Genomic DNA, 26,064 nt, shown 5'->3' with positions numbered 1-26,064 from the left:
AGAAACGCTGCCCGACACGTTCATTACTGTGTTGCAAATGTCGGAGACAGACTGTAAAGGTTTATACAAATCTCCCCTGTTGAAAACGAATGTTAATCTAAAAGGAATGTGAGATCATGTCTAGATGCTTTTAATAGTGGAGATCAAATTCATAAATAATCTGACTGGGTTGATGAGGTAGTGGATCGCACAGTCAAATGGAACAGAGTAAATAGGCAATTTAAAAGTCAGTTTTAGCTGGTGCTAACTTGTGGAATAGACACAGGCTGGAATACGGTGGTAACCTATCAGAATTCAGGAACTGATTTACCCGTTATATAATGTGCCGTAAATTACAATAAATCAAAGTGCCTGTAAATTATTTATACTGCAAAATTTGCACTTCCCCCCTTCTGATTTAAAAAAATTATTGGCCAAACCTGAGCCAAATATTCATGTGACTGGACCTCACGAATCTGCAGTTGACACAATAAACCGGAGAGGGGTGCATGATGGTTCTTGTAGGGATATATAATTCCCTTAACTTTTAAATCTAACGATTTTACTGGTCTAATAAAACTCAATTTCCCGCAATGCCTTGCGCCTTTAGCTTTTCCTGTACATTCTGCTCGGTAAGATAGCGGGCAATCGGTCGTCAAAACAATCCTGGTCATTTGGAGAATTTATGAAAAATCAAATAAAAGTCACCAGGCTGAGGGAATTTCTATTTGTTTTAAAACAACTGACTCAAAGAAAAGACAATGGTATGTTTGCAATTGGGTAGATTTTGTGGCCAATTACTTTGCTCTAACGTTAACATAGCCGCTAGCTAGCCAATGTCGGTCGTCAATCTCTCCTGTGAAATGTATGAGAAGCCTATAAAGTATAGCTAGCTAGATAACGCTATATATTCGAATTAAATAAACCTAACTAAATGAATCGATTAGCTACATCCGGCTCTATATGTTTATTTTTTTACGAAGCAACTGCCTGGCTTGCATTTGTCAGTAACGTTAGACTAGTTAGCCACCTAGCTAGTTAACATAGCTAGCTATATATTTTGACCTGGAAGGGTGTGGCTAGCTAACGTTAGATTACTAGCTAACGTTAGGTGTTGTAAAGGAATGCGAATCTGTCAGCACACTCTTAACCAATCCATGCTCAGAAATGCACTGTTATTGGTTTTGTTATAGCTCTAGGTTATAGGTGAAACTGATGATGCATGAGTGGTGAGAACAGTGAATCAATCAAATAAAATGTTATGGCACATGCCCCGAATGCAACAGGTGTAGGTAGACCTTACAGTGAAACGTTCAACGTTACTTACCCGTAGTGAGATCTGAGAAGCCATATTCAAGACAAGGCTAGCGAGCGTTCATTGTTTCCTAATGTTCACATTGGAAATGAAGTGTGTAGAACTTTGACTCTCTGACAAGAAGAACGGGAAAATCAAGTTCTATAGCTACATTACATTCAGGCCTAGTCTAGCTTGGCTATATGCCGAGTTCAGAATGTTGTGATGTAGCTAGCTAAGTTACTATAGCAGGGCTCTCCAACCCTGTTCTTGGAGAACTACAGTCCTGCAGGTTTTCACTCAACCCTAATCTAGCACACTGGTTGATAAGCTGAACAAAGTTAGTTACAACTGGGGTTGGAGCAAAAACCTACAGGAGGGTAACTCTCCAGGAACAGGGCTGGAGAGCCCCTGTACTAGACTGCAGAGCATTTCTCACTCTTCATCTCTCCTCCCCTCTGCTCCTGCCATACAGATCCGCTTCATCCTTATTCAGAACCGAGCAGGGAAGACCCGACTGGCCAAGTGGTACATGCAGTTTGATGACGACGAGAAACAGAAGCTGATTGAGGAGGTGCACGCTGTGGTGACTGTCCGTGATGCCAAGCACACCAACTTTGTGGAGGTAAGGCAGAAGGATCTACTCGATGCCATGTCCGTGCGTTGGAGTCTGTGTGTGCCCGAATGTAGGCTATTTGTTTCTGGCAATTGTATTCGTGGTCTCTATCTGGACATTCTAGCAAGGCTGAAAGCTACCTGGTGCTGTAACTCAAGGTCTGGAGCTGCATTTGGCGTACTGTTTACTTGGCTTTACAATGACACGGGCCTAAATCGTAGCACACATTGTGACACTGAAGAGGCGGTGGATAATAGGCTATATTTTCCACTGACATACTGTAACACTAATTGGTTAACCAAGTTGAATTCGATATGCTATTAATTATTCTCAAATGAAAAGCACATATTGAGACACTTGTCTGTCTTGTCTTCAGTTCAGGAACTTCAAGATCATCTATAGGCGCTATGCTGGTCTGTACTTCTGCATCTGTGTGGATGTGACAGACAACAACCTGGCATACCTGGAGGGCATTCACAACTTTGTGGAGGTATGACGTCACATTAACTCACCCGTAGACAGACTGTTTATTACGATGACACATAATGTGGGAGCTGTTTCATGTCAATGACTCTTTGGCAGGTTATGTGAAGGAATGTGGGCTAATCAAATCTCCACATCCATAGCTGAATGATTAAGCATGTTTTATTGGTAAATGATTGTATCCATGTGCTCCTACAGCTCTTTTAGAATATAGGGTGTGTTCATCAATTCAATCTGGAGTGCAGGAGTGCGCTTTAGGCTTTCGTTAAATTCGGAGCGCTGTCAGATTGTCTGTTTGTAAATTCTGAGCGTTTCGCTCTTGGAGTGTTCAGGAAGCACACTGGATGCTGTGGCCGGGGAGTAGGGTTGACCTGAGCGTTCTGACCTCACAACGGCAGTCAAGCACCCAAGCTAACTGGCTAACGTTGGCTAGCATGCTACCTCCGGACATAAATGAGAGAACACCCCACTCTAACCATTTTACTCACCCTAGCCGAGCTGGTTATCCAGAGCGTTAGTGACTGTAACTGTGCTGCTGGCAACAATTATTTAATGATGCTTTTTTTGCCAACGTTGACTGACACTGGCCATATTCAACGGGTGTTGAGTGTTCGTCTATTCATCAGTTATTCTGCCCTCTGGTACACTCAGACGCGAGTGCTCTGAAATCGGAGTAGATAGCCAGAGCAAATTTACGAACACACCTATAGAGTACCACAATACGAGTCATAATACCCATAAAATCTAGCAGTCAAACAGGGCAATAGTTCCAATCGTTTTCCCACCATTTTTAGAAACGCAGTATTGTTTTTCCTTGGGAATAGTGTTTAATACACAGGTTGACAATAAATGTGGCTCAATTCAGTTGTTTTAGAGTCCCTGCAATAAGAGCTACGATGCGAATGTTCTCTGGGTGTCACTGAGTAGACTGATACCCCATGTCATTGATCAACAATCCATCGGTAAGGCTGTACAGTGAAATAAGTATGCCCCCGTGCAATTCTAAAGTATAATACATCCAGTGAGATTAATAGCCTTTTGTTGATTTTATATAATATTCCAACCTTGTTTAGCATGATCTATTCAATTATGGCATAATTATACTATTTGTATTTCATTTGCATCACTGTCAATGACATACTTTTATTTTGAAGGCTAATCAAAGTCCACTATTGTGGCTAATCCTTGTGGCTAGCTTCACATGGATGGGTCCGACCACCATCAATCAAATAACCCTCATTAAAAGACCAATCTTATTTTAGATGATGATACCTAGCTATATAGTTAGCTCCATTTTGCTGATCCCTGCCTACAGGCAGAAATTAAAACAAGAGGCTCCCACGCTGAGGTCTGTCCAACGCTGGTCCAACGCTGGTCAGACCAAGCTGACTCTACACTCCAAGACTGCTTCCATCACGTGGACTGGGACATGTTTCGTATTGCGTCAGATGGGAATATTGACGAATACGCTGATTCGGTGTGCGAGTTCATTAGAACGTGCGTCGAAGATGTCGTTCCCATAGCAACGATAAAAACATTCCCTAACCAGAAACCGTGGATTGATGGCAGCATTCGCGTGAAACTGAAAGCGCGAACCACTGCTTTTAATCAGGGCAAGGTGTCTGGCAACATGACTGAATACAAACAGTGCAGCTATTCCCTCCGTAAGGCTATTAAACAAGCTAAGCGTCAGTACAGAGACAAAGTGGAATCTCAATTCAATGGCTCAGACACAAGAGGCATGTGGCAGGGTCTACAGTCAATCACGGACTACAAGATGAAATCCAGCCCAGTCACGGACCAGGATGTCTTGCTCCCAGGCAGACTAAATAACTTTTTGCCCGCTTTGAGGACAATACAGTGCCACTGACACGGCCTGCAACGGAAACATGCGGTCTCTCCTTCACTGCAGCCGAGGTGAGTAAGACATTTAAACGTGTTAACCCTCGCAAGGCTGCAGGCCCAGACGGCATCCCCAGCCGCGCCCTCAGAGCATGCGCAGACCAGCTGGCCGGTGTGTTTACGGACATATTCAATCAATCCCTATACCAGTCTGCTGTTCCCACATGCTTCAAGAGGGCCACCATTGTTCCTGTTCCCAAGAAAGCTAAGGTAACTGAGCTAAACGACTACCGCCCCGTAGCACTCACTTCCGTCATCATGAAGTGCTTTGAGAGACTAGTCAAGGACCATATCACCTCCACCCTACCTGACACCCTAGACCCACTCCAATTTGCTTACCGCCCAAATAGGTCCACAGACGATGTAATCTCAACCACACTGCACACTGCCCTAACCCACCTGGACAAGAGAAATACCTATGTGAGAATGCTGTTCATCGACTACAGCTCGGCATTCAACACCATAGTACCCTCCAAGCTTGTCATCAAGCTCGAGACCCTGGGTCTCGACCCCGCCCTGTGCAACTGGGTACTGGACTTCCTGACGGGCCGCCCCCAGGTGGTGAGGGTAGGCAACAACATCTCCTCCCCGCTGATCCTCAACACGGGGCCCCACAAGGGTGCGTTCTGAGCCCTCTCCTGTACTCCCTGTTCACCCACGACTGCGTGGCCATGCACGCCTCCAACTCAATCATCAAGTTTGCGGACGACACAACAGTGGTAGGCTTGATTACCAACAACGACGAGACGGCCTACAGGGAGGAGGTGAGGGCCCTCGGAGTGTGGTGTCAGGAAAATAACCTCACACTCAACGTCAACAAAACTAAGGAGATGATTGTGGACTTCAGGAAACAGCAGAGGGAACACCCCCTATCCACATCGATGGAACAGTAGTGGAGAGGGTAGCTAGTTTTAAGTTCCTCGGCATACACATCACAGACAAACTGAATTGGTCCACTCACACTGACAGCGTCGTGAAGAAGGCGCAGCAGCGCCTATTCAACCTCAGGAGGCTGAAGAAATTCGGCTTGTCACCAAAAGCACTCACAAACTTCTACAGATGCACAATCGAGAGCATCCTGGCGGGCTGTATCACCGCCTGGTACGGCAACTGCTCCGCCCTCAACCGTAAGGCTCTCCAGAGGGTAGTGAGGACTGCACAACGCATCACCGGGGGCAAACTACCTGCCCTCCAGGACACCTACACCACCCGTTGTTACAGGAAGGCCATAAAGATCATCAAGGACATCAACCACCCGAACCACTGCCTGTTCACCCCGCTATCATCCAGAAGGCGAGGTCAGTACAGGTGCATCAAAGCTGGGACCGAGAGACTGAAAAACAGCTTCTATATAATATATATGTTTAAAGTGGCTAGTGATATATTTACATCATTTCCCATCAATTCCCATTATTAAAATGGCTGGAGTTGGGTCAGTGTCAATGACAGTGTGTTGGCAGCAGCCACTCAGTGTTAGTGGTGGCTGTTTAACAGTCTGATGGCCTACATTCTACGTATGGGTGGTCCCGGGGATCGAACCCACTACCCTGGCGTTACAAGCGCCATGCTCTACCAACTGAGCTACAGGCCATCAGACTGTTAAACAGCCACCACTAACACTGAGTGGCTGCTGCCAACACACTGTCATTGACACTGACCCAACTCCAGCCATTTTAATAATGGGAATTGATGGGAAATGATGTAAATATATCACTAGCCACTTTAAACAATGCTACCTTATATAATGTTACTTACCCTACATTATTAATCTCATATGCATATGTATATACTGTACTCTACATCATCGACTGCATCCTTATGTAACACATGTATCACTAGCCACTTTAACTATGCCACTTTGTTTACTTTGTCTACACACTCATCTCATATGTATATACTGTACTCGATACCATCTACTGTATGCTGCTCTGTACCATCACTCATTCATATATCCTTATGTACATGTTCCTTATCCCCTTACACTGTGTATAAGACAGTAGTTTTGGAATTGTTAGTTAGATTACTTGTTGGTTATCACTGCATTGTCGGAACTAGAAGCACAAGCATTTCGCTACACTCGCATTAACATCTGCTAACCATGTGTATGTGACAAATACATTTGATTTGATTTGATTTTTTGATTTGAGCTAGCTACTGAAACAGATTGTCGTTTTGCATCCATGAGCTAGCTAGCTTTTCTTATGACCAGCACTGTAAGTGCGCGAGACAACTTGACCAGTGTCATAACATGCGTATCGATGAATCGTTGTGACATATGAAATACGGGTGTTAGTGTAATCAATGTGTGATAAATACGTTTAAAAAATGTATGAACGTGTTAAATTATTATGTGACTTGCAGTCATATTCAGGTCCTGATTGGTCAACAAGTTTGTGTGTGTGTGTGTAACCTTTTTATTTGACTAGGCAAGTCGGTTAACAACAAATTCTTATTTACAATCATGGCTTCCCCCGGCCAAAACCGGACCACGCTCGGCCAATTTTGTCACGGCCGGATGTGATACAGCTTGAATTTGAACCAGGGACTGTAGTGACGCCTCTTGCACTGAGATGCAGTGTCTTAAACCTGTGTGTGTGTGTGTGTGTGAATTATTTGACTGTACTAGCGGCCTTAAGCATTATAACATGTTTAACATCGGGATAGTTTTTTTTTGAAAGGGAAAATATTGGATATCGGTGCATCACTAATTTTAAGTATTTCTAAATTCCCCTGTGGAAAAATTGGAACCATTTCCCTGTTTGATCTCTAGGTCTTATGGGTATGACACCTCGACTGGGGCTCTATTTTCTATGCATTCTTACCCAGTGTAATACGCCCCATATAGAGTCTGACTCGATGCAAAAGTAAGGCCAAAACATCAAAGTGGGGAAGGACAAATCTCTCTGGTGGTGTTTGTTCATATTCCCAAAAAGCATTGCCTGAGTGGCTTTCCTCCCGGGGTCGAGGGGAAATGGCAGAACAGATCGCACTGTGCTCCCTGTCCAAGGGGCAGGCGGAATGTGGCCCGTGAAGGAAAACAGCTGAGATTCCTGACACTCTGGTTCAAGAGCACCGCGACCTGGAATGCTGGACTTCCTCGGCCCCTTAAATGATTCCCTATATAGGCTAGTGCACTACTTCAGACCACAGCCTTGTACTATGGATTACACTGTATCCTAGCTATGAATTAGACTAAATAGTTAATGTAACAAAACCTGACCCCCGTGTCGTCTTTCCCCCCTTTAGGTGTTGAATGAGTATTTCCACAACGTGTGCGAGTTGGACCTGGTGTTCAACTTCTACAAGGTAAGAGTAAAAAGTGTTGATGATTTTTAAAACCACAAACACTCTGTGCTAAGAGGAAAAACAGAAAGGAGCTGAAAAAACCCGGGGGAGGTGAAAAGATATCATTTTAATTTATTTTCTTTCATTGCAATGGGGAGGTGCTATGGCAACGAGGATGTGATGCGTAATTACAACAATCAGTCAACTAGGCTCATCCACATCAATTTGGTGGGGATTGGTTTTCCTCTGCCAGAAATGTTAAGCAATTAAGACTCCTCTGATGACTGCCCTTTAAGCAGTTATCGTGTCAATTACGGAAGGCATTTCTGAATATTCGCCCACTCGCTGAACCTTAAAGAAGCGCAGCCCACGCTAAAAGTCGCTGCGCTCTGTGATGTCTTCGGATTCACGAATAAAACAGAAAGTGCCAGAAAGTGACATGATGGCAAACAGCTTGCCTCAACATCAACCCCCTCTCTATTAGATCTAGTGCCACAGCAGCAAGGCCTACGCACTGTTAGAAAGACCCATTTACGTAATGAGGTGGAGATGAATCTGCAGGATCTATACAGTTCTCCCAACACTTCCGTTTTTATTTTATTTTTTTAAAGCTGTGTGCGCACATGGAATTTGACCAGTGCAGTAGGCTGACCTCTGACCTAACCTGCCCTGTGTGTTCTGTCCCAGGTGTACACGGTGGTGGATGAGATGTTCCTGGCGGGGGAGATCAGAGAGACAAGCCAGACCAAGGTCCTCAAGCAGCTGCTAATGCTCCAGTCCCTCGAGTAGACAACAGGGCAGCCATCTTGAACAGTCCATCACCCACCCACCATCAATGTCACTCTGGAAAGGACCCCCTCTCATTTGCCATCTTCCACCCCTTACAGAAACCAGGGGCTTATTCACAGAACGTTCAGATAGAAATGCAGGGTATAGAACAGACATAGTTTTTGGTCATGCAGAATCGGTTCAGCTCTACACATTACAATGAGAAAGTTTCAACCTCTTATGCCCAGAAAGGCTGTATTTTGGTGCTGCAGATACAGCCCTTATCATTTCATTTCTTTACCACCAGTTCAAGTAAAATCATCTGGATGAGTATATTTGCAGCACTGAAAATAAATGTCTCTATGCCCTGTCTCCAGCTGGAGGCTGCACTTACGGCAGTTATATTAAGGTTGCCAGTTATTCACTTGTACATCCCGCCATCAAACCTATACTAGTGGAGAGAGGATGACAAGGTTTCACTGTTCTGGCAACCCCAGTGTCACTACAGTAGCTAAAATATACATTTAAAAAGCATAAGAAAACCCTTGTAAAACTGCCTGTGATAATCCTGTCTTCTCTGGGAGAATCAGTTTGAGCTGAGGAGTGACCAAACCACCGCTACAAATGCCCATCGACGCCGTTGACCTCTCGTGGTGGTTCACAGTTCAATGGAGTGCACTTTAAGTGTGCTGTTGAGGTCTGGTAATGGCAACCTGTGCAGGTTTGCATCTACTCTCTGTGATATTACATAGGTGGTCCTCCGGTCTTAAATAACTGTCAGTATCATGTCAGGTTGTATATCAGACAATGTGTCTCCACTCCACATAATGGTGCTCGTTAGTCCCAACCAGATATGTTAAACTTAACACACATACTTTAAGGGAAATTATACAGTGATATATTTTAAGTAAAGCAGTACTGTGAAGTTTGTTTTGTATGGTGTACATATATACAGTGTATCTTATGCATAATTGTGAAACCATTGTCTATTCCAGGCCTTTCCCCAGCTTCTCCTGCCTGTCTCGTTGTCAGTGTTTTAATACACCGATCTGAATTGGGGGAAATCCCATTAATATTCCCTGGTCACCTCATAAATAGGGAGGCCAAATGATATGACCAAAACCCGAGGCAGTTGTCGAATAGGTCTGTGACAACACCGCCTTGTATCTCGTCCCTCATTGTAACCATGTCCAGTCTTGCACCTCCCCAACACACAGGTTTCACATGTTACTGTTATGGTTTAACATTTTCTTATTTTGGATTTAGTGCGATGTACTGCTTCCCCTGTCTGTCCTGTGAGATTGTTGAAAGATGTGTTGGGGTCTCCTGTTGCTAAACTACCCAGTCAGTGTATATAAAAAATAATCAAAGTACTAAATAAAATGTTAACCTGTACTTTTTATACTGTGAAGAACATTCAATTTAAGTACTGAAATTGGAAGATGTATAATTTGTGATTAGTGCCATCTAGTGGTATTAATCCGGCCTAGCTTTCACATTTTGGAATCCACCCTCAGAGGTCATTCTAGCAGCCTCCCAGTGATCTATAAAAATCAATATGTCCACTTCAGCTACATTAAACGCACTCTGCCTGTTACTCCATCGACCCACAGACAGAAATCCAGACAATTAGACAAAGCTTTTACCATATGAAGTCTCCCGAAAACTGACCCTACTCTGACTTCTGTGGTGGATAAGCAACCAGGTTGACAATGATACACACACGTCAAGACAATCTGTAATAAATCTAATTCGCCACAGAGTTAAAAAGCTATATTTATTTAGAATACATCGTAAAACGAACAAGCTACCCTTCCCTGCCCAAAAACAATCCAATACACAAACTGAAAGTGTATTTACAGCAGATTATTCAGATGTACAGTAGTTCCTAAAATGATTCCCTCACATTGGTTACTAAGCAACAACTGAGTCTGCTCCGTTTCGAAATGACAGGAGACTGAAGGAAGTTAGTAATAGGCTAATGGCCATGTGATTTAAGTGCTTACGGTGCATTCAATAGAATACACAAGACATTATTGAGGCCAAGGTTCAATGTTCTTAGGGGTCAAGCAGCATGGAGTGCATCACTACCGTCGTGAGACATGACTGATTGCCGGTCTGCACACTCACATGGGCTCAGGAAGTCACAGTAATTGCCAAGTGTTACATCGCCCCTTCAAAACAGCAGCAGGAAGCTACAAACAACGAGTCAAAAAGAATTAGAGAGTCATTTTACCACAACCCTGGAGAGGGAGAATGGAACAGGAGGCTTGGGTCAGTCGATATCGGGAGAGAAAGGACAAAATCTCAGTTGTTCTTTAGTAAGGAATGATTACCTCTCCAATTGCTCTTTTTATTAGAGTATATATTTCAATTTGTACAATTCTATAGATACAGTATATAAACAAAACAATCTCACGTAAAAGTGCACTTGCAGAGGAGAAAGAAAAGTAACAAAGCAGTTAAAAAAAAAAAATCTTTCCACAAAATGGGACCAGTCTTTCTTGGGTTGATGATGTCACAGCGGCATTTTGATAGCCATCTTCTCAAGGCTGGTTCAGTGTAACAGATAAACTGCTCTTAGTGGAGTCCAAACAGTAGCATTGCTTAGGAATTAAGTAAGGGTGCATAAGGGCCTGCAATTAGTTAAGGGCCCAAAATTCTAAATGTTTTTGTCTTTCATAACCTGATTCTATATGACAGCCAGGAAATGATAGGTGGAAGAGGCAAAATATAAGACATGTAAAAACAAGAAGTGCAGTTGAATGCAACAGACTGCAGCCTGGCCCTGTAACCTGAATATTTCCCACTAGTGACACTGAAACCAGTCTAGCTTCCTGTGACCGTACTTTACATGTGAACTCAGAGCAGCAGAGAAATGAAGAGGGCAGAGATAGGGTTACATTCTCAGAGATAACCTCCCCACCCCCAGGGCGCAATAGAGCCTGAGATTGAGACAGAGTGTAACCCTTACATGGCAAAGGCAAGCAGTGACATTAGATATGCAGCTGATAAAATGGAGAAAAACAAGTGGTCATTGGAGTCCTTTGGAAAACCATAAGACTGAACTGAAACCTTTACTTATCCTTGTGCTATGGACATGACCCACAGGCCTTTGAGTACCTTATGGAGTGAATCGATTTCCCTTTGGGAGGTGCTAGTAGTGACAATTGTTTTTGTTTAATTTAAATCAAACCTTGGACAAGATTAGATTAGAATCAATGCCATTTATACCCAAAGTCAAGTTACATGTGGTAACATTTAGACCGGTGGAATCAGTGACGTGTGCACATCTGAAGCCAGGAGAACAATTAGGGGAAAAGGTTGGACAATAATTGAGGAAGGATTCACAACTGACCCAACAACCTGCTCATGCTTGGATGTTGGTGGTAAATGGCTCTTTTCGGGGTTGCAGAGTAGTCACGTTAGGGTTTGGGAGACTTACGTTTGCCTGGTTATCAGAAGGTGAATAGCAGGCTTGATAAGAAGTACTGTTCAGTGCAAACAAAGGTTAAATTCAGCTTATAAAAAAAAACAGAAATATAATAAGTGAGTGATGTGTAAAACAAGAACTTGTCAAACAACCTGACAGTGCAGTCTAACAGGCTGTGTATGAATGAGGAAGTTGACTGTGTGTTTTGCAAATCATCCTTCATGAACTTTCAGTTACAGGTGGTGTGTGTACTGTGTGTGTGTGTGCGTGCGTGTGTGTGCATGCAAGCGTGTGTTGATAAAAAGAACAAAAGGGTAAAAACGGGACATCCCCGACCCACAACCCCTGACCCTGACAGTCATCCCAGATATTGACTGTCTTATGTTCCCAGCACAGTTCACGCCACAGGGTCTCCCGGCCTAGGACCCAGGAGCCCGGGTAACCTCCCTTGGCAGGAAGTATAGACTCTTACCAATGGTCAGGGGTTGCAGGGCATCTTCATGGCGACTGGTCCAAGTATGCTGTAAGTGTGTAAGGGGTTGCAGAAGGGAGAGGGGGAGGAGTCCTGCACATCCCAAAACACCTAGAGCTGAGAGGGATAGAAATGTTACACACACACACACACACATTTATTTTTTAAATAAATGATTCTCTAAAGCCACATTTAATCGAAGCATAGCATGGCAGTCTACTGACCTTTAGGGGGCGTCCTGTAAGTGTGAGGTCGAAGGGTGGGGGTCCGGCCCCTAGCAGTTACACTGCTGCTTGATCTGTGCGGCGGAACCTCTGGGCTGTCTCAGCTGCCTCAGAGAAGAATCTCCATACTGGATACCTGAACCCATCCGCTCTGGGTCCAACTCACCTGACACACATACGAAGAAAGACAAGGACACACACACACACACACACACACACACACACAGGTGTAAACAACATGAGCAAACACACAGACATCCACATACACACAAAATCAAACAGACACACATATCTCATAAGTAAACACGTGTACTGTTTACCTGACTCCATCTTGTTGAGGATGGTGCGGGCAGTTTTGAGGAAGGCCTCCTCCACGTTCTCCCCTGTCAGAGCACTGGTCTCCAGGAACATCAGCTCTGTAGCAGTCAACACAGTCAGTAAAAATCGATACTCCCGCCCTAGGAAAACCAATACAGGCCTAAAAGCCGGTGGAAACTACCATCTTAGAATAGGGAGTTGGCTAAAAGGGGAGAAGGGAAAGGGGAGCGATGGAGTGAGGACATGAAGGGGGAGAGACGGTTGTGAAATGAGAGGGGTGAGGAGTGAGAGATGAGACAGCTACCGTTCTCCTGTGCGAAGCGGGACGCCTCGAGGAAGGTGACCTCTCGGTCCGCGTCCAGGTCCTTCTTATTCCCGCACAGGATGATGACGATGTTGGGGCTGGCCAGCGTCCGCGCGTCTGTCAGCCAGTTGGTCAGGGCGTTGTACGTCTCCCGGCTAGAGGACGGAGACACGCCAGAACGACGACGACAGACAAAATACAGACGAGGGGAAAACGGCGTTAAATCACACAAAGCGTTTCATTAGGACAGGGATGTTCAGTAGGATGGGATGGTACTTTTGAAAAATCAGTGTATTGAATTGTGTGTTCCGTATAACATAAGAGGTGAAATACAAGAAGCACTTAGGGAGGTTGTGGACTTCAGGAAACAGCAGAGGGAACACCCCCCCTATCCACATCGATGGGACAGTAGTGGAAAGGGTAGTAAGTTTTAAGTTCCTCGGCATACACATCACAGACAAACTTAATTGGTCCACCCACATAGACAGCATCGTGAAGAAGGCGCAGCACCGCCTCTTCAACCTCAGGAGGCTGAAGAAATTTGGCTTGTCACCAAAAGCACTCACAAACTTCTACAGATGCACAATCGAGAGCATCCTGTCGGGCTGTATCTGTATCACCGCCTGGTACGGCAACTGCTCCGCCCACAACCGTAAGGCTCTCCAGAGGGTAGTGAGGTCTGCACAACGCATCACCGGGGGCAAACTACCTGCCCTCCAGGACACCTACACCACCCGATGTCACAGGAAGGCCATAAAGATCATCAAGGACAACAACCACCCGAGCCACTGCCTGTTCACCCCGCTATCATCCAGAAGGCGAGGTCAGTACAGGTGCATCAAAGCTGGGACCGAGATTGAAAAACAGCTTCTATCTCAAGGCCATCAGACTGTTAAACAGCCACCATTAACATTGAGTGGCTGCTGCCAACACACTGACTCGACTCCAGGCACTTTAATAATGGGAATTGATGGGAAATTATGTAAAATATATCACTAGCCACTTTAAACAATGCTACCTAATATAATGTTTACATACCCTACATTATTCATCTCATACGTATATACTGTACTCTATATCATCTACTGCATCTTTATGTAATACATGTATCACTAGCCACTTTAACTATGCCACTTTGTTTACATACTCATCTCATATGTATATACTGTACTCGATACCATCTACTGCATCTTGCCTATTCCGTTCTGTACCATCACTCATTCATAAATCTTTATGTACATATTCTTTATCCCTTTACACTTGTGTGTATAAGTTAGTCGTTTTGGAATTGTTAGTTAGATTACTCGTTGGTTATTACTGCATTGTCAGAACTAGAAGCACAAGCATTTCGCTACACTCGCATTAACATCTGCTAACCATGTGTATGTGACAAATAAATTTGATTTGGAGGTAGAGATGATAGACGTTGAGAATATTAGCGGTTTTCAAAACGTACACTTTTCAATATATACCTCTATGGGCGAATGTTCTTTTTGTTCCAAATGAGAAAGGAGGCACAGAAAATCATCCCTGCCTCTCCCCTCTTCAAGGACAGATGGAGCCTGATTACCAGCTCCCACCTCCTAGAAACTTTTTTTGGGGGGTGAAATCACCCGTCACCATGGTGACCGCATGCTGGTGTCCATGGCAACGTGAGAACAGTGAGCAGAAGGAGTCGGACTAATGTCCTGCAGCTGCAGTGAGGCGGATGACCCATGACGTCAGCATAGAGCTAAGCGATGACCACCGCTCTGCCTCGGTGTAGCCCTCACACCACACCACATGCTTTTCCGTCTCTTCTATTCCTTTGACCTGAACCATGTTGATACACAGCTCCCTCTTCTCTCCCTTCCTCCCACACTTTGCTTCCATCCCTCTCCCTCTTCAACATATTCTCTCCCCCTCCCCGCTCTCTCTATTCCACACTCCCGTCCTTCTCTCTCTCTCTCTCTCGCTCAGTTGACACTGTCTAATGGAGTTTTGCTTTCCGGGCTGCTGCAGTCTGCCTGGAGACATTACTTTATTACAACCCTGTCACTCTGCATCACACACTTTATTAAAGCTCTGTCACCTAACATTACACCATTCACTCCATCTTGATGATGCGAAAGGCAGTGAGTGACATGGCAACTCTGGGCTGACTAAATAAAAACTCTTGGCTTGGTGCTGCCATCCACCTCGTCTATCTCGGACTCCGCGCTCCTGACCGACTCTCCATGGGCCTGTTGAAATTCAACATCTCTATTCGGTCTGTCTGTGCTCTGTTGTCTATGCTGACTCCCACGTCCTCTGCGTGTGTACGAGCGACCAGTGAAACCAACGTGCTTTTCTCATGGGTCTATTGGTTCACCTACCTTGTAATGTCATAGACAAGCAGCGCCCCTGCCGCTCCACGGTAGTAGCTGCGAGTCACAGACCTGGGGGGAGGGCAGACAGACAGCACTGTTAACCAATCACAGAACCAGAATACAATCTGTCAACCAATGAGGGCACGGGTCAGAGGTAACGGCACCTCTGGGTAACCAATGGGAGGTCATTACCTGAAGCGCTCCTGTCCAGCTGTGTCCCAGATCTGTAGCTTAACAGTCTTACCCCCGACGTTGACCACCCTGGAACCAAACTCAACCCCGATGGTGTGGTTGGAGTCCTGCTTGACTGCACAGCCAGAGACAGACCAGGAGAGAAGCCACAACCGTCACTGTACTGTTTGTCTCCTATATATTTTATTCAAATATGTGGGTTTTTCCAGATGGCTGGTTTGTGAAAGACAACCTTGACTGAAAGGTAAAACACCTAATAGTGTGACTGCCTAGTTATTAGGCCTAAGTTGCAAAGACTTCACAGAAACATTTCCTGGTTAATTCCCAGAGTCACAATGCTGATCTATTTTGTGCTGGTGCGTTGTGCTTGTTCAAAGACCAGAACAGTTAGCTTCAGAAGCCTCATCAGCATATCAGAGGGTTGGGGAGCTACGGCCTCTCCCAGGTCCAGAGATTAACACAGTCAAAGCCCTTCTCCCACGCTACTGACAGCACTGGGAGTTAGAGGTCTTTATCTCATTTACACATCTCTCTCTCTCTCTCTCTCTGTGTGCGTGTGTGTGTATAGACATGTATTCTGAAAGTATTTTGACTTTTTCCACATTTTGTTGAGGGGAAAAAAAACTATTAAACCCATTTTAGAATAAGGCTGTAACGTAACAAAATGTGAAGTCAAGGGGTTTGAATACTTTCCAAATGGACTGTATGCAGGTGCGGGTCAGTGTGCAGAGATGCACGTCACGTTTCTGTATTATTGTGCATAAACAATGCATGTGGGTGTTGTTTATTGGCAGGACAAGGGGGAGACCAGCATTGGCACTACTTACATTTGGTCTCAATGAACTGGTGCAGGAGGCAAGATTTCCCTGTTCCAGCACTGCCAATCACCAGGAACTTAAACAGGAAGTCTGAAATGAGAGAGAGCGGGTACAGAAATCAAAACGACACCAGCAGCTCAAACTGCTGAGACTCATCCTTAAGTCTCCCCGTGACTGCGAGCTGCTCCCTGTCAACAGAGCTGCCAACGGTCCCAAAATACCCGGCTAATCACTACCTTCATGTGAGTGTGACCGCATGTTAACATTTATGTTCATTTGCTAAGCGACGAGCTAAAAGGAGGACGGGGTAAAAGACTTCTAAAATTAACAATGAGAGAGAGGTTGTGTTGTCAACCACCGACAGGTGTGACCCAGAGATTGAGTTGTATCATCCTGTCGGTCTCAGGCTGTGGAACGAACCCCGATTTATCTCAATGAAAAACCAAGCTTATCTGTTTAGTGTGGCTTGTCTCAGGGTGAACGCAATACATAGCAACAGTGATAGTCTCAATAGTCTCAATGTTAACAGTGAAGAGGCGACTCCGAGATGCTGGCCTTCTAGGCAGAGTTCCTCTGTCCAGTGTCTGTTTTATTTTGCACATCTTAATCTTTTATTGGCCAGTCTGAGATATGGCTTTTTCTTTGCAACTCTGCCTAGAAGGCCATCATCCCGGAGTCGCCTCTTCACTGTTGACGTTGAGACTGGTGTTTTGTGGGTACTATTCAATGAAGCTGCCAGTTGAGGACCTGTGAGGCATCTATTTCTCAAACTCGATATTCTAATGTACTTGTCCTCTTGATCAGTTGTTTACCGGGGCCTCCCACTTCTCTTTCTATTCTGGTTCGAGCCCGTTTGCTTTGTTCTATGATTGGAGTACCACACAGCGTTGTACGAGAGTTTCTCACATGGAATAGCCTTCATTTCTCAGAACAAGAACAAGAATAGACTGATGAGTTTCAGAAGAGATGTCTTATTTTCTGGCCCTTTTAAGACTGCAATCGAACCCACAAATGCTGATGCTCCGGATACTCAACTCGTCTAAAGGACGGTTTTATTGCTTCTTTAATCAGCACAACAGTTTTCAGCTGTGCTAACATAATTGCAAAAGGGTTTTCTAATGATCAATTAGCCTTTCAAAATAACAAACTTGGAGTAGCTAACACAAGGTGCCATTGGAACACAGGAGTGATGGTTGCTAATAATTGGCCTCTGTACGCCTATGTAGATATACAGTTGAAGTCAGAAGATTACATACACTTAGGTTGGAGTCATTAAAACTCATTTTTCAACCCCAACCACAAATGTCTAGTTAATACCAAACTATAGTTTTGGCAAGTTGGTTAGGACATCTACTTTGTGCATGACACAAGTAATTTTTCCAACAATTGTTTACAGATTATTTCACTATCACAATTCCAGTGGGTCAGAAGTTTACATGCACTAAGCTGACTGTGCCTTTAAACAGCTTGGAAAATTCCAGAAAATGGTGTCATGGCTTTAGAAGCTTCTGATAGGCTAATTGACATCATTTGAGACAATTGGAGGTGTACCTGTGGATGTATTTCAAGGCCTACCTTCAAACTCAGTGCCTCTTTGCTTGACATCATGGGAAAATCAAAAGCAATCAGCCAAGACTTCAGAAAAAGAATTGTAGACCTCCACAAGTCTGGTTCATCATTGGGAGATATTTCCAAACGCCTGAAGGTACCACATTCATCTGTACAAACAATAGTATGCAAGTATAAACACCATGGGACCACGCAGCCATCATACCGCTCAGGAAGGATAAGTGTTCTGCCTCCTAGAGATGAACATACCTTGGTGCGAAAAGTGCAAATCAATCCCAGTACAACAGCAAAGGACCATGTGAAGATGGAGGAAACCGGTACAAAAGTATCTATATCCACAGTAAGACGAGTCCTATAGCGGCATAACCTGAAAAGCCGCTCAGCAAGAAAGAAGCCACTGCTCCAAAACCGCCATAAAAAAGCCAGAATACGGTTTGCAACTGCACATGGGGATAAAGATCATACTTTTTGGAGAAATGTCCTCTGGTCTGATAAAATAGAACTGTTTAGCCATAATGACCATCATTATGTTTGGAGGAAAAAGGGAGAGGCTTGCAAGCCAAAGAACACCATCCAAACCATGAAGCACGGGGTGGCAGCACCATGTTGTGGGTTATTTTGCTGCAGGAGGGACTAGTGCACTTCACAAAATAGATGGCATCATGAGGAGAGAAAATTATGTGGATATATTGAAGCAACATCAAGACATCAGTCAGGAAGTTTCAAATGGACATTGACCCCAAGCATACTTCCAAAGTTGTGGCAAAATGACAAAGTCAAGGTATTGGAATGGCCATCACAAAGCCCTGACCTCAATCCTGTAGAAAATATGTGGGCAGAACTGAAAACGTGTGTGCGAGCAAGGCGGCCTACAAACCCGACTCAATTACACCAGAACTGTCAGGAGGAATGGGCTAAGATTCACCCAACTTATTGTGGGAAGCATTTACATTTACATTTAAGTCATTTAGCAGACGCTCTTATCCAGAGTGGGAAGCTTGTGGAAGGCTACATGCAACGTTTGACCCAAGTTAAACAATTTAAAAGGCAATGCTACCAAATACTAATTGAGTGTATGTAAAACTTCTGACCCACTGGGAATGTGATGAAAGAAATCACTACTATTATTCTGATATTTCACATTCTTAAAATAAAGTGATCCTAACTGACCTAAGAAATTTTTACTCGGACTAAATGTCAGGAATGGTGAAAAAATGAGTTTAAATGTATTTGGCTAAGGTGTATGTAAACTTCCGACTTCAAGTGTACCATTTAAAAATAAAAAAAATTGTAATTTTTTAAAATAAATCAGCCGTTTCCAGCTACAATAGTCATTTACAACACCTTCACTGCATTTCTGATCAATGACCCCAAACTTTGGGATCACTTAGAAATGTCCTTGTTTTTTAAAGAAAAGCAATATACATACATACACACACACGAGGAGTAGGTGTGATGTTGCTTTGCTGGTGACAGTGTCAGTGATATTTTTTAGAATGCAAGGCACAGCTCACCAGCATGGCTACTGTATCCCTGTATTCTGCAGCGATACGCCATCCCATTTGGTTTGCACTTAGTGGGACTATCATTTATTTTTCAACAGGACAATGACCCAACACACCTCCAGGCTGTGTAAGGGCTATTTTTTAACCAAGAAAGAGAGTGATGGAGTGCTGCATCAGATGACCTGGCCTCCACAATCACCCAACCTGAACCCAAATGAGATGGTTTGAGATGAGTTGGACCGCAGAGTTAAGAAAAAGCAGCCTACATGTGCTCAGCATGTCTGAACTCCTTCAAGAAAAGCATTCCAGGTGAAGCTGGTTGAGAGGCCAAGACTGTGCTAAGCTGTCATCAAGATAAAGGGTGATTACTTTGAAGAACGTAAAATATATTGTGATTTGTTTAACACTTTTTTGGTTACTACATGATCCCATGTGTTATTTCATAGTTAATGTCTTCACTACATTTACATTTACGTCATTTAGCAGACGCTCTTATCCAGAGTGTAGAAAAAAAGAAAAAGAAAAACCCTGGAAGGAGTAGGCGTGTCTAAACTTTTGACTGGCACTGTATATTTTTTTCCATTACTTTTGAGAACTAACAACCACCGAAATAACTACACAGTCAGGGAGAATCTAAAATTCCTAAAATATCTTGGCCTGGGGGCCAAGTGATAGCATAAGAACACAACATAAGCCATGGATGGAAAATATGTAGAATTGCAGGACATTAGCTATAACTGCACATTTTTATCTTAGCCCCATAACAAAGTGTGTAGAACTGTAGGAAATTAGCTTTAAAAAAAAGAAGCCACATTTGGCCTGCAGCAATTGGCCACGCCCACTACCCCTCCCCTAACTTTGCCACCGCTGCTGAAAAAATCCCAGGGGAAACGCTGAGCTGGCTACATGACAACAAGTGTATAGGAATGGAGGCAGTCTATTCACAAATACTCTATGCATACCGACCGGCCCAAGTACATCTGCACAGTTCTGGTGAAGTGTTGGACCGGGTCTGGTACTTGACCCGTCCTACACACACACGACCATCTGGCTGAGGCCCTGATGTGTGGGACAGAGAGCGGTCCAAAGACTGTCTTTGTGCTGTGACCACAGATAGGGCAATGGCCATTTGCATGCGCAAGCCCAGGGTTCCACCAGGCCATACAAGGAACAATGGGGAATTGAAGCAGGAGAGGTTGGCTGTGTGTGGAAAGGGGCAGCAGTGGTATAGAGTGCAGCATCCACAAGTCTCTCTCTCACACACACACACACACACACACACACACACACACACACACACACACACACACACACACACACACACACACACACACACACACACACGAGTGAGTCAAGCTGCAGGAGAAACACACAGGGGGCATGGCCCCTCATGGAGTTTCAAGCCTAGTTATTTCAATTACATTTCCAACTCTTGTCAGTGCCAAACTTTTCTTCTCAACTTTCTGACCGATTTGCAGATTAGATGCTATTGACCACTCTGCTGCTAGTATGCTAATCAGCTACGCTACATGTGCCGCTGTACCAAAGCAGTCCAGTCAAATACAGAGTCAATATGGCAACTTGAGTAAATTACTGATGAAAGGAAAGAGCAGGGGATGAGATTGATCGTTTGTTCTTCTGTGACATTTAAAACACAGTTCTCCTGCAGCCAGCTCTTCTCCAACCCATAAATCAACCACGGCCTATGTATACTAGTGTGTGTTGTGTTTACTCAACCAACATAACCTTGAGGCCACATTCATAGGTAGGTACCCACTAGAGGCCTTATCACACCTTGTTTTCTGTCTCTCTCAGCAGGCACACTTATCAATGACAACCTGTCTGTGAATGTACAGGATGGAAAAAGCCTGTCTAGATGTAGTTGAGGCATATTGCATTTACACCATAATAACAACAAGTATTTTGTTGTGTATAAGCGATAGTGAACCATGGGTAGGTTTTGGCAGGAATAAGAGCATGACCTCACACACACACACACACACTGTTCTACAGTCTGCCCTTCAGTCCACCTGCTCTGAATCAGACCCCCGTGTCACCTCTGGAGCCAAGCCATATAATCTCTTACAGTGCTGGGCTTCATCTGTGTGTGTACGAACTAAGTCAAGCCTCTCACCTAACCGAGAGACTATGTGATGTGTTTTGTGTCAAGTACAGTAGGCCCATTCCTACTGTACTTTACATGCCAAAGTGAATTAGAGAACGCAGCTTATGCTGCAGTCTGTTTTGTGTAGTCACATGGCTCCCCTGTGTCACTGTTGTTCTGCCCTCCTTTATCCCTTCTAGTACTTATGGGGGGAAAAAAGCCAATCAGGAAATCAATGAAGACTATTACAGCTGTCGTCTATATAACATTAGTGTAGCACTCCATTTCTAATGTTGACCTGCTGGTGTAGCATTTCAGAGAGACAGAAACAGAAGAGAGCATGGAAAGACTAGATAATTATCGAGTGAGGGAGGACAGATGGAGCGAGACGTGTCAGCAGGGGGTCGAGCAAGCTGCAACAGGAAAGAGGAGAGTATGCATGGTGTGCTGTAGCAAAAACCAATCCATTCACCACAGCCACACCATAAGAAAATGAATAGGCCTGGCTACAGTAAAACAACAATCAGCTGCCACTGGACACCATGTCCAAAGCATGTTCAAAGTTCAAATGAATAATTAAGGATAAAGATTCCAAGAGAGTGGTCAAAGGAAGATAAAACTGCAATTTTTCCATTGGTGAGAATAAAAAATATTGGTTTGTTACTAACAAACCAAAGTAAATGTATTGGATTGGCCCCCATGGAAGTGTGTATGTAATGAGCTTGTTTTGATTTTAAAAGATGTAGGTTACATTGTTGTTTTAAAAAAATGACGTGCAGGAGATTGGATTAATGTGGTATATGTTTGTTTTGGGAGTTCTGAAAACCAGCCAGGCTTTTAAACCCCTTAAAAATTAGTGTTTACATGCACACAAATAATTTGATATTAAACTGATTGTCAGTAGGCAGAATACGCAATAGTAATGTAAACGCCCAACTCTGCTTATCTTAAATCGGTGTAAGGTCAAAATCAAAGTAAGCATACACCGATTAAAACCTGGTTTTCTGAACAATCTTTCAAATTATTAGGACAAAAACACCTTAATCTGTGTTCCAGCAGTGTATTTGATCTGAGCATATGCTAGCACCAGCTGAGCGAGCCTCCCTCTTTAGCGCAAGTGAAGTGTGTTCGGAACAACTGAATATAGGAGTCTTAGAAGTAGTTTTCACACAAACATTATACGTCCGAACTCAGAATCAAGTATGCTTCCCAAAAATAACGCAGTAGAACATTTATTTTGATTTCCGATTTTTCTGCATTTATCAGTGACTTCAGATGTTCCCATGTAAAACAGAATATGAGGGAAATTGTTATTGCAAAGCAAGTAAACGTTTTAATCGAACTAGTTACTATATTAATCTGACCAATCATGTAATTCCAGATACGATCTCATCGGAACTGAAGAAAAATGTTACAAGCTAGTTGATGGCGATGTTGTTATCTGGCCCCTGGGGCTGTGGTGTCAAGGCAACTGCATTAGATCAGGCTCTATACAACACTGTTCCTGGAGAGCTACCCTCCAGTAAGTTTTCACTTCAACCCCAGTCGTAACTAACCTGATTACGTTTATCAACCAGCTAATTATTAGAACCAGGTACGCTAGATTAAGGTTTGGAGTGAAAACCTACAGGATGTTATCTCTCCAGAAATATGGTTGGCGAGCCCCATGATAGATACAGGTCGTTAGCAAAAAGGCAACACTGCATAACTTGACATGTTAGTTAACCCCATCACTTCCAACTTTTAAATCGCAAGAACACATGGCTAGCTAGCTAAATCGGAAGGGGGTCGGTTAAATTAAGCCAAACGACTGCAAATAAAGCTTCTAGTGATTACTACGCTTATTACCGTAAACTAGACACCCCATTTTTTGATAGCAACATTTCAATATCAGTTACTTGACAAACTTCCTCTGCGAGTCCCAACCAATACAAAGACTCCAGATGATGTGTCCGAAAGCTACTTCTTGGCCCTTTTAGGAAGCACACCACGCTTCTCTCTACCCACTCCTTCTGTCTACACGAATCAGTGTTGATTTCAAGACGCCTAATGGAAATGACGGTGCTGAATGCATCTGCAAACACAAACAAGCGTCATGACCCAAGCAGGCACAGCAGAAGTTATACACGTAACGTTAGCTAGCTCAGAGACGGAAGAGGAAGCGAGACAGCCCACTTGCTGTTTTTTCTGGTTTAATGAAAGTCAACGAACTAAGTAGACGAGCTCCAGCTGCTCTTCCATGTGTCTATGGGAGACCCACCCCGTTAAGTAAACCGGAACTGATCATTTTTGTTCAACGATAAACAGCCTGAGCGAACTATCTTCATTTATCCACCATCTTTGGCTAACTAGCTAGCTAGCAGGCTAACTAAACGTACCGTATGTTTCAGACATGTCGGCCCCCGCTTTAAAAACGATGGACTTAGACGGATTTTCTTAGTTGGTGTCTTCGTACCGTATGCGAAGGATGTTGTGTTGTTTTTTCGTGTTTCCTAAAGTAGCAATTACACCTCCCTTTAGATTTCTGACTTCGCCACACCGTTTCCCTTTCCTCCTCCAACAACAGAAGCGCACGTACGTTATGACGTGTAAAAGTTCACGTCATTACGTGATTTTTAAAGACATAATCCAAATATTTGGGAATTAGAATACTTAATTTAATAGGATCTCTATAGCATAATCAGAGTCGTCTCGTAAACCGGAGACTATAATGAGAGAGCATAGACAACTTTAGCCGGGGTACCAGTCTGTTTGAGTTATCATTCCACTCCCTGTTATGGTAAACAGTTTCTTTATTTTGGTGAGTAACGAAAGTATATTGAATCCAGTCTCATAACAAATGGGTCAAGAATTTTGTCTATGGACAGCAATTATTATTAGTGATTCAGAATGCTTTGAACATTAAATAAAAACTCAAAATTCGACGACTTTGTTACTTTGTGATTTTTTTGGGATAAAATGTAAAGAATGCAACATTTTTTTAACATATATTTTTTGGGGTGGTTTGACACTTTATTCAGACAGTAATGCAATTAGATGGGGAGTCAGGAAAATGGGAGAAACAATGGGAAGGCCAGTGAGACTGCTTTGCACAGGAAATAATCATATTAATGGTTCATGTCAAGTGGGTAAACAAATCATAGATTGCATTTCCTTGTCCATAGACTGCTTTCGAGGTAACGACACAAACATTTAGTAATTTTGGTGAACTTTCTCATTAAAATAGAAAGATCCTGCTTGCTCTCCAGGAGGGTTGTCCACCCCTGATCTATGTTTCCCAATGTGTGTTTGAAAATGTTCTTGAAATAACAATTCATTTCTCAATCCCCCAACCTTAAAAAAAAATCAAATGAATATCAGTATTCAGGTGGTATATGCCAACTTGTTGAAGATCCTTTCCATCATCTTACTCTACATAGACAATATATCATCTTACTCTACATAGACAATATATGATGTGTTCATGAGTTGAGTCCCCCTACCATCTCTGCCTAGCGTGTGCACCATACTAAAATGGCCCGGAGCAATGAATATCTAAAGGTTATTTGTAGGACTTATTCAAAACTGTCCATGAATGGTTGCAAAAAAATAAATAGCCTCATATATTTCATTCATTCAAGTAGGCATATCAGACATTGGTAAAATTGGGAAGATGTGGAATAATAAAATACTGTAGGTGTTCTTGCTGACTCACCACACAAATTACCCTTTATTTGAGCTCTTTGTTAAGAATGAGAATTGTTCAACTGATCAGACACAATAAAGTAAATTGATAATAAAATATCACGATGACAAATTTGCCCCGACACCTGAACCAAATTGTCATTCCCACTATCCTTGGTAGCTATGTGTGTATTTTTATGGCATTATTCAACTGTGAAACATTAATACAAATAAAATGTGTCAATTAAACTATTGCATTGTTTTTTAATGTTTGTGCGTGATGAAGACGATTAGTGATTAAGGCAGTAGCCTAACCTGTTTAGATGAGTAATAAAGGCTGTAGCCGAACCTAGCCTGTTATCGTTAGCAAGCCACTAGAGGAAATCATTTCTGCCTAAAGTAAGCTATAGAGATTTGAAGCCATATTTGCTACCATGTCTAAGAGACTAAAACTACCCGGAAGCGAATCTTTTTTTTTTTTTTTTTTTTTTTAAATGAGAAAAGAGGCACAATCTCACTGGTTTAAATCCAGAGTCCCATAGGGTGGCGCACAATTGGCCCAGTGTCGTCCGGGTTTGGCTGGGGTAGGCTGTCATTGTAAATAAGAATTTGTTCTTAACTGACTTGGCTGGTTAAATAAAGGTGTTTTTAAACAACTGTGGGGTCGTGCCATGTGCGATAACAGGTGTCATAGTATTGGCTGCATAGTGATTGCAACATTGTAACTCTCAGATGCAGAGGTTAAAGTAAACATAAAAATACATCCCTGGTGCGGGACCTCCTGTAT

The 26,064-nt window shown here is 43.4% G+C and overlaps 2 protein-coding genes across 2 annotated transcripts; one reads left to right on the top strand and one right to left on the bottom strand.

Moving 5' to 3' along the window:
- The first annotated feature begins 581 nt into the window (after nucleotides 1-581).
- LOC124005000 (AP-2 complex subunit sigma) lies at nucleotides 582-9,722 on the top strand. The gene is made up of 5 exons (XM_046313818.1): nucleotides 582-743; nucleotides 1,749-1,898; nucleotides 2,266-2,379; nucleotides 7,521-7,580; nucleotides 8,247-9,722. Exons 1-5 carry the CDS (start codon nucleotides 741-743, stop codon nucleotides 8,346-8,348), a joined length of 429 nt encoding a protein of 142 aa, XP_046169774.1. The 5' UTR covers nucleotides 582-740; the 3' UTR covers nucleotides 8,349-9,722.
- Nucleotides 9,723-10,085: 363 nt separating this feature from the next.
- LOC124004999 (ras-related protein Rab-4B) lies at nucleotides 10,086-24,193 on the bottom strand. Its single transcript, XM_046313817.1, has 8 exons — nucleotides 23,993-24,193; nucleotides 16,446-16,526; nucleotides 15,619-15,733; nucleotides 15,433-15,495; nucleotides 13,079-13,233; nucleotides 12,777-12,872; nucleotides 12,457-12,622; nucleotides 10,086-12,349 (listed from the first exon to the last, which is right to left on the bottom strand). Exons 1-7 carry the CDS (start codon nucleotides 24,006-24,008, stop codon nucleotides 12,507-12,509), a joined length of 642 nt encoding a protein of 213 aa, XP_046169773.1. The 5' UTR covers nucleotides 24,009-24,193; the 3' UTR covers nucleotides 10,086-12,349; nucleotides 12,457-12,506.
- Between the last annotated feature and the right edge of the window lie 1,871 nt (nucleotides 24,194-26,064).

This window comes from Oncorhynchus gorbuscha, linkage group LG19 (genome assembly GCF_021184085.1).
Source record: "Oncorhynchus gorbuscha isolate QuinsamMale2020 ecotype Even-year linkage group LG19, OgorEven_v1.0, whole genome shotgun sequence".
Lineage (NCBI taxonomy): Eukaryota > Metazoa > Chordata > Actinopteri > Salmoniformes > Salmonidae > Oncorhynchus > Oncorhynchus gorbuscha.
This window is presented reverse-complemented; position numbering and strand designations above follow the sequence as displayed.

What these genes read in the sequence shown, in the direction of transcription:
- LOC124005000 (XM_046313818.1), top strand. An exon ending in AGCACACCAACTTTGTGGAG is followed by an intron (nt 1,899 to 2,265) that starts GTAAGGCAGAAG and finishes TCTTGTCTTCAG; the next exon opens with TTCAGGAACTTCAAGATCAT. An exon ending in TGGTGTTCAACTTCTACAAG is followed by an intron (nt 7,581 to 8,246) that starts GTAAGAGTAAAA and finishes GTTCTGTCCCAG; the next exon opens with GTGTACACGGTGGTGGATGA.
- LOC124004999 (XM_046313817.1), bottom strand. An exon ending in CCAGTTCATTGAGACCAAAT is followed by an intron (nt 15,734 to 16,445) that starts GTAAGTAGTGCC and finishes CTGGCTGTGCAG; the next exon opens with TCAAGCAGGACTCCAACCAC. An exon ending in CCTCAACAAGATGGAGTCAG is followed by an intron (nt 12,623 to 12,776) that starts GTAAACAGTACA and finishes TATGTGTGTCAG; the next exon opens with GTGAGTTGGACCCAGAGCGG.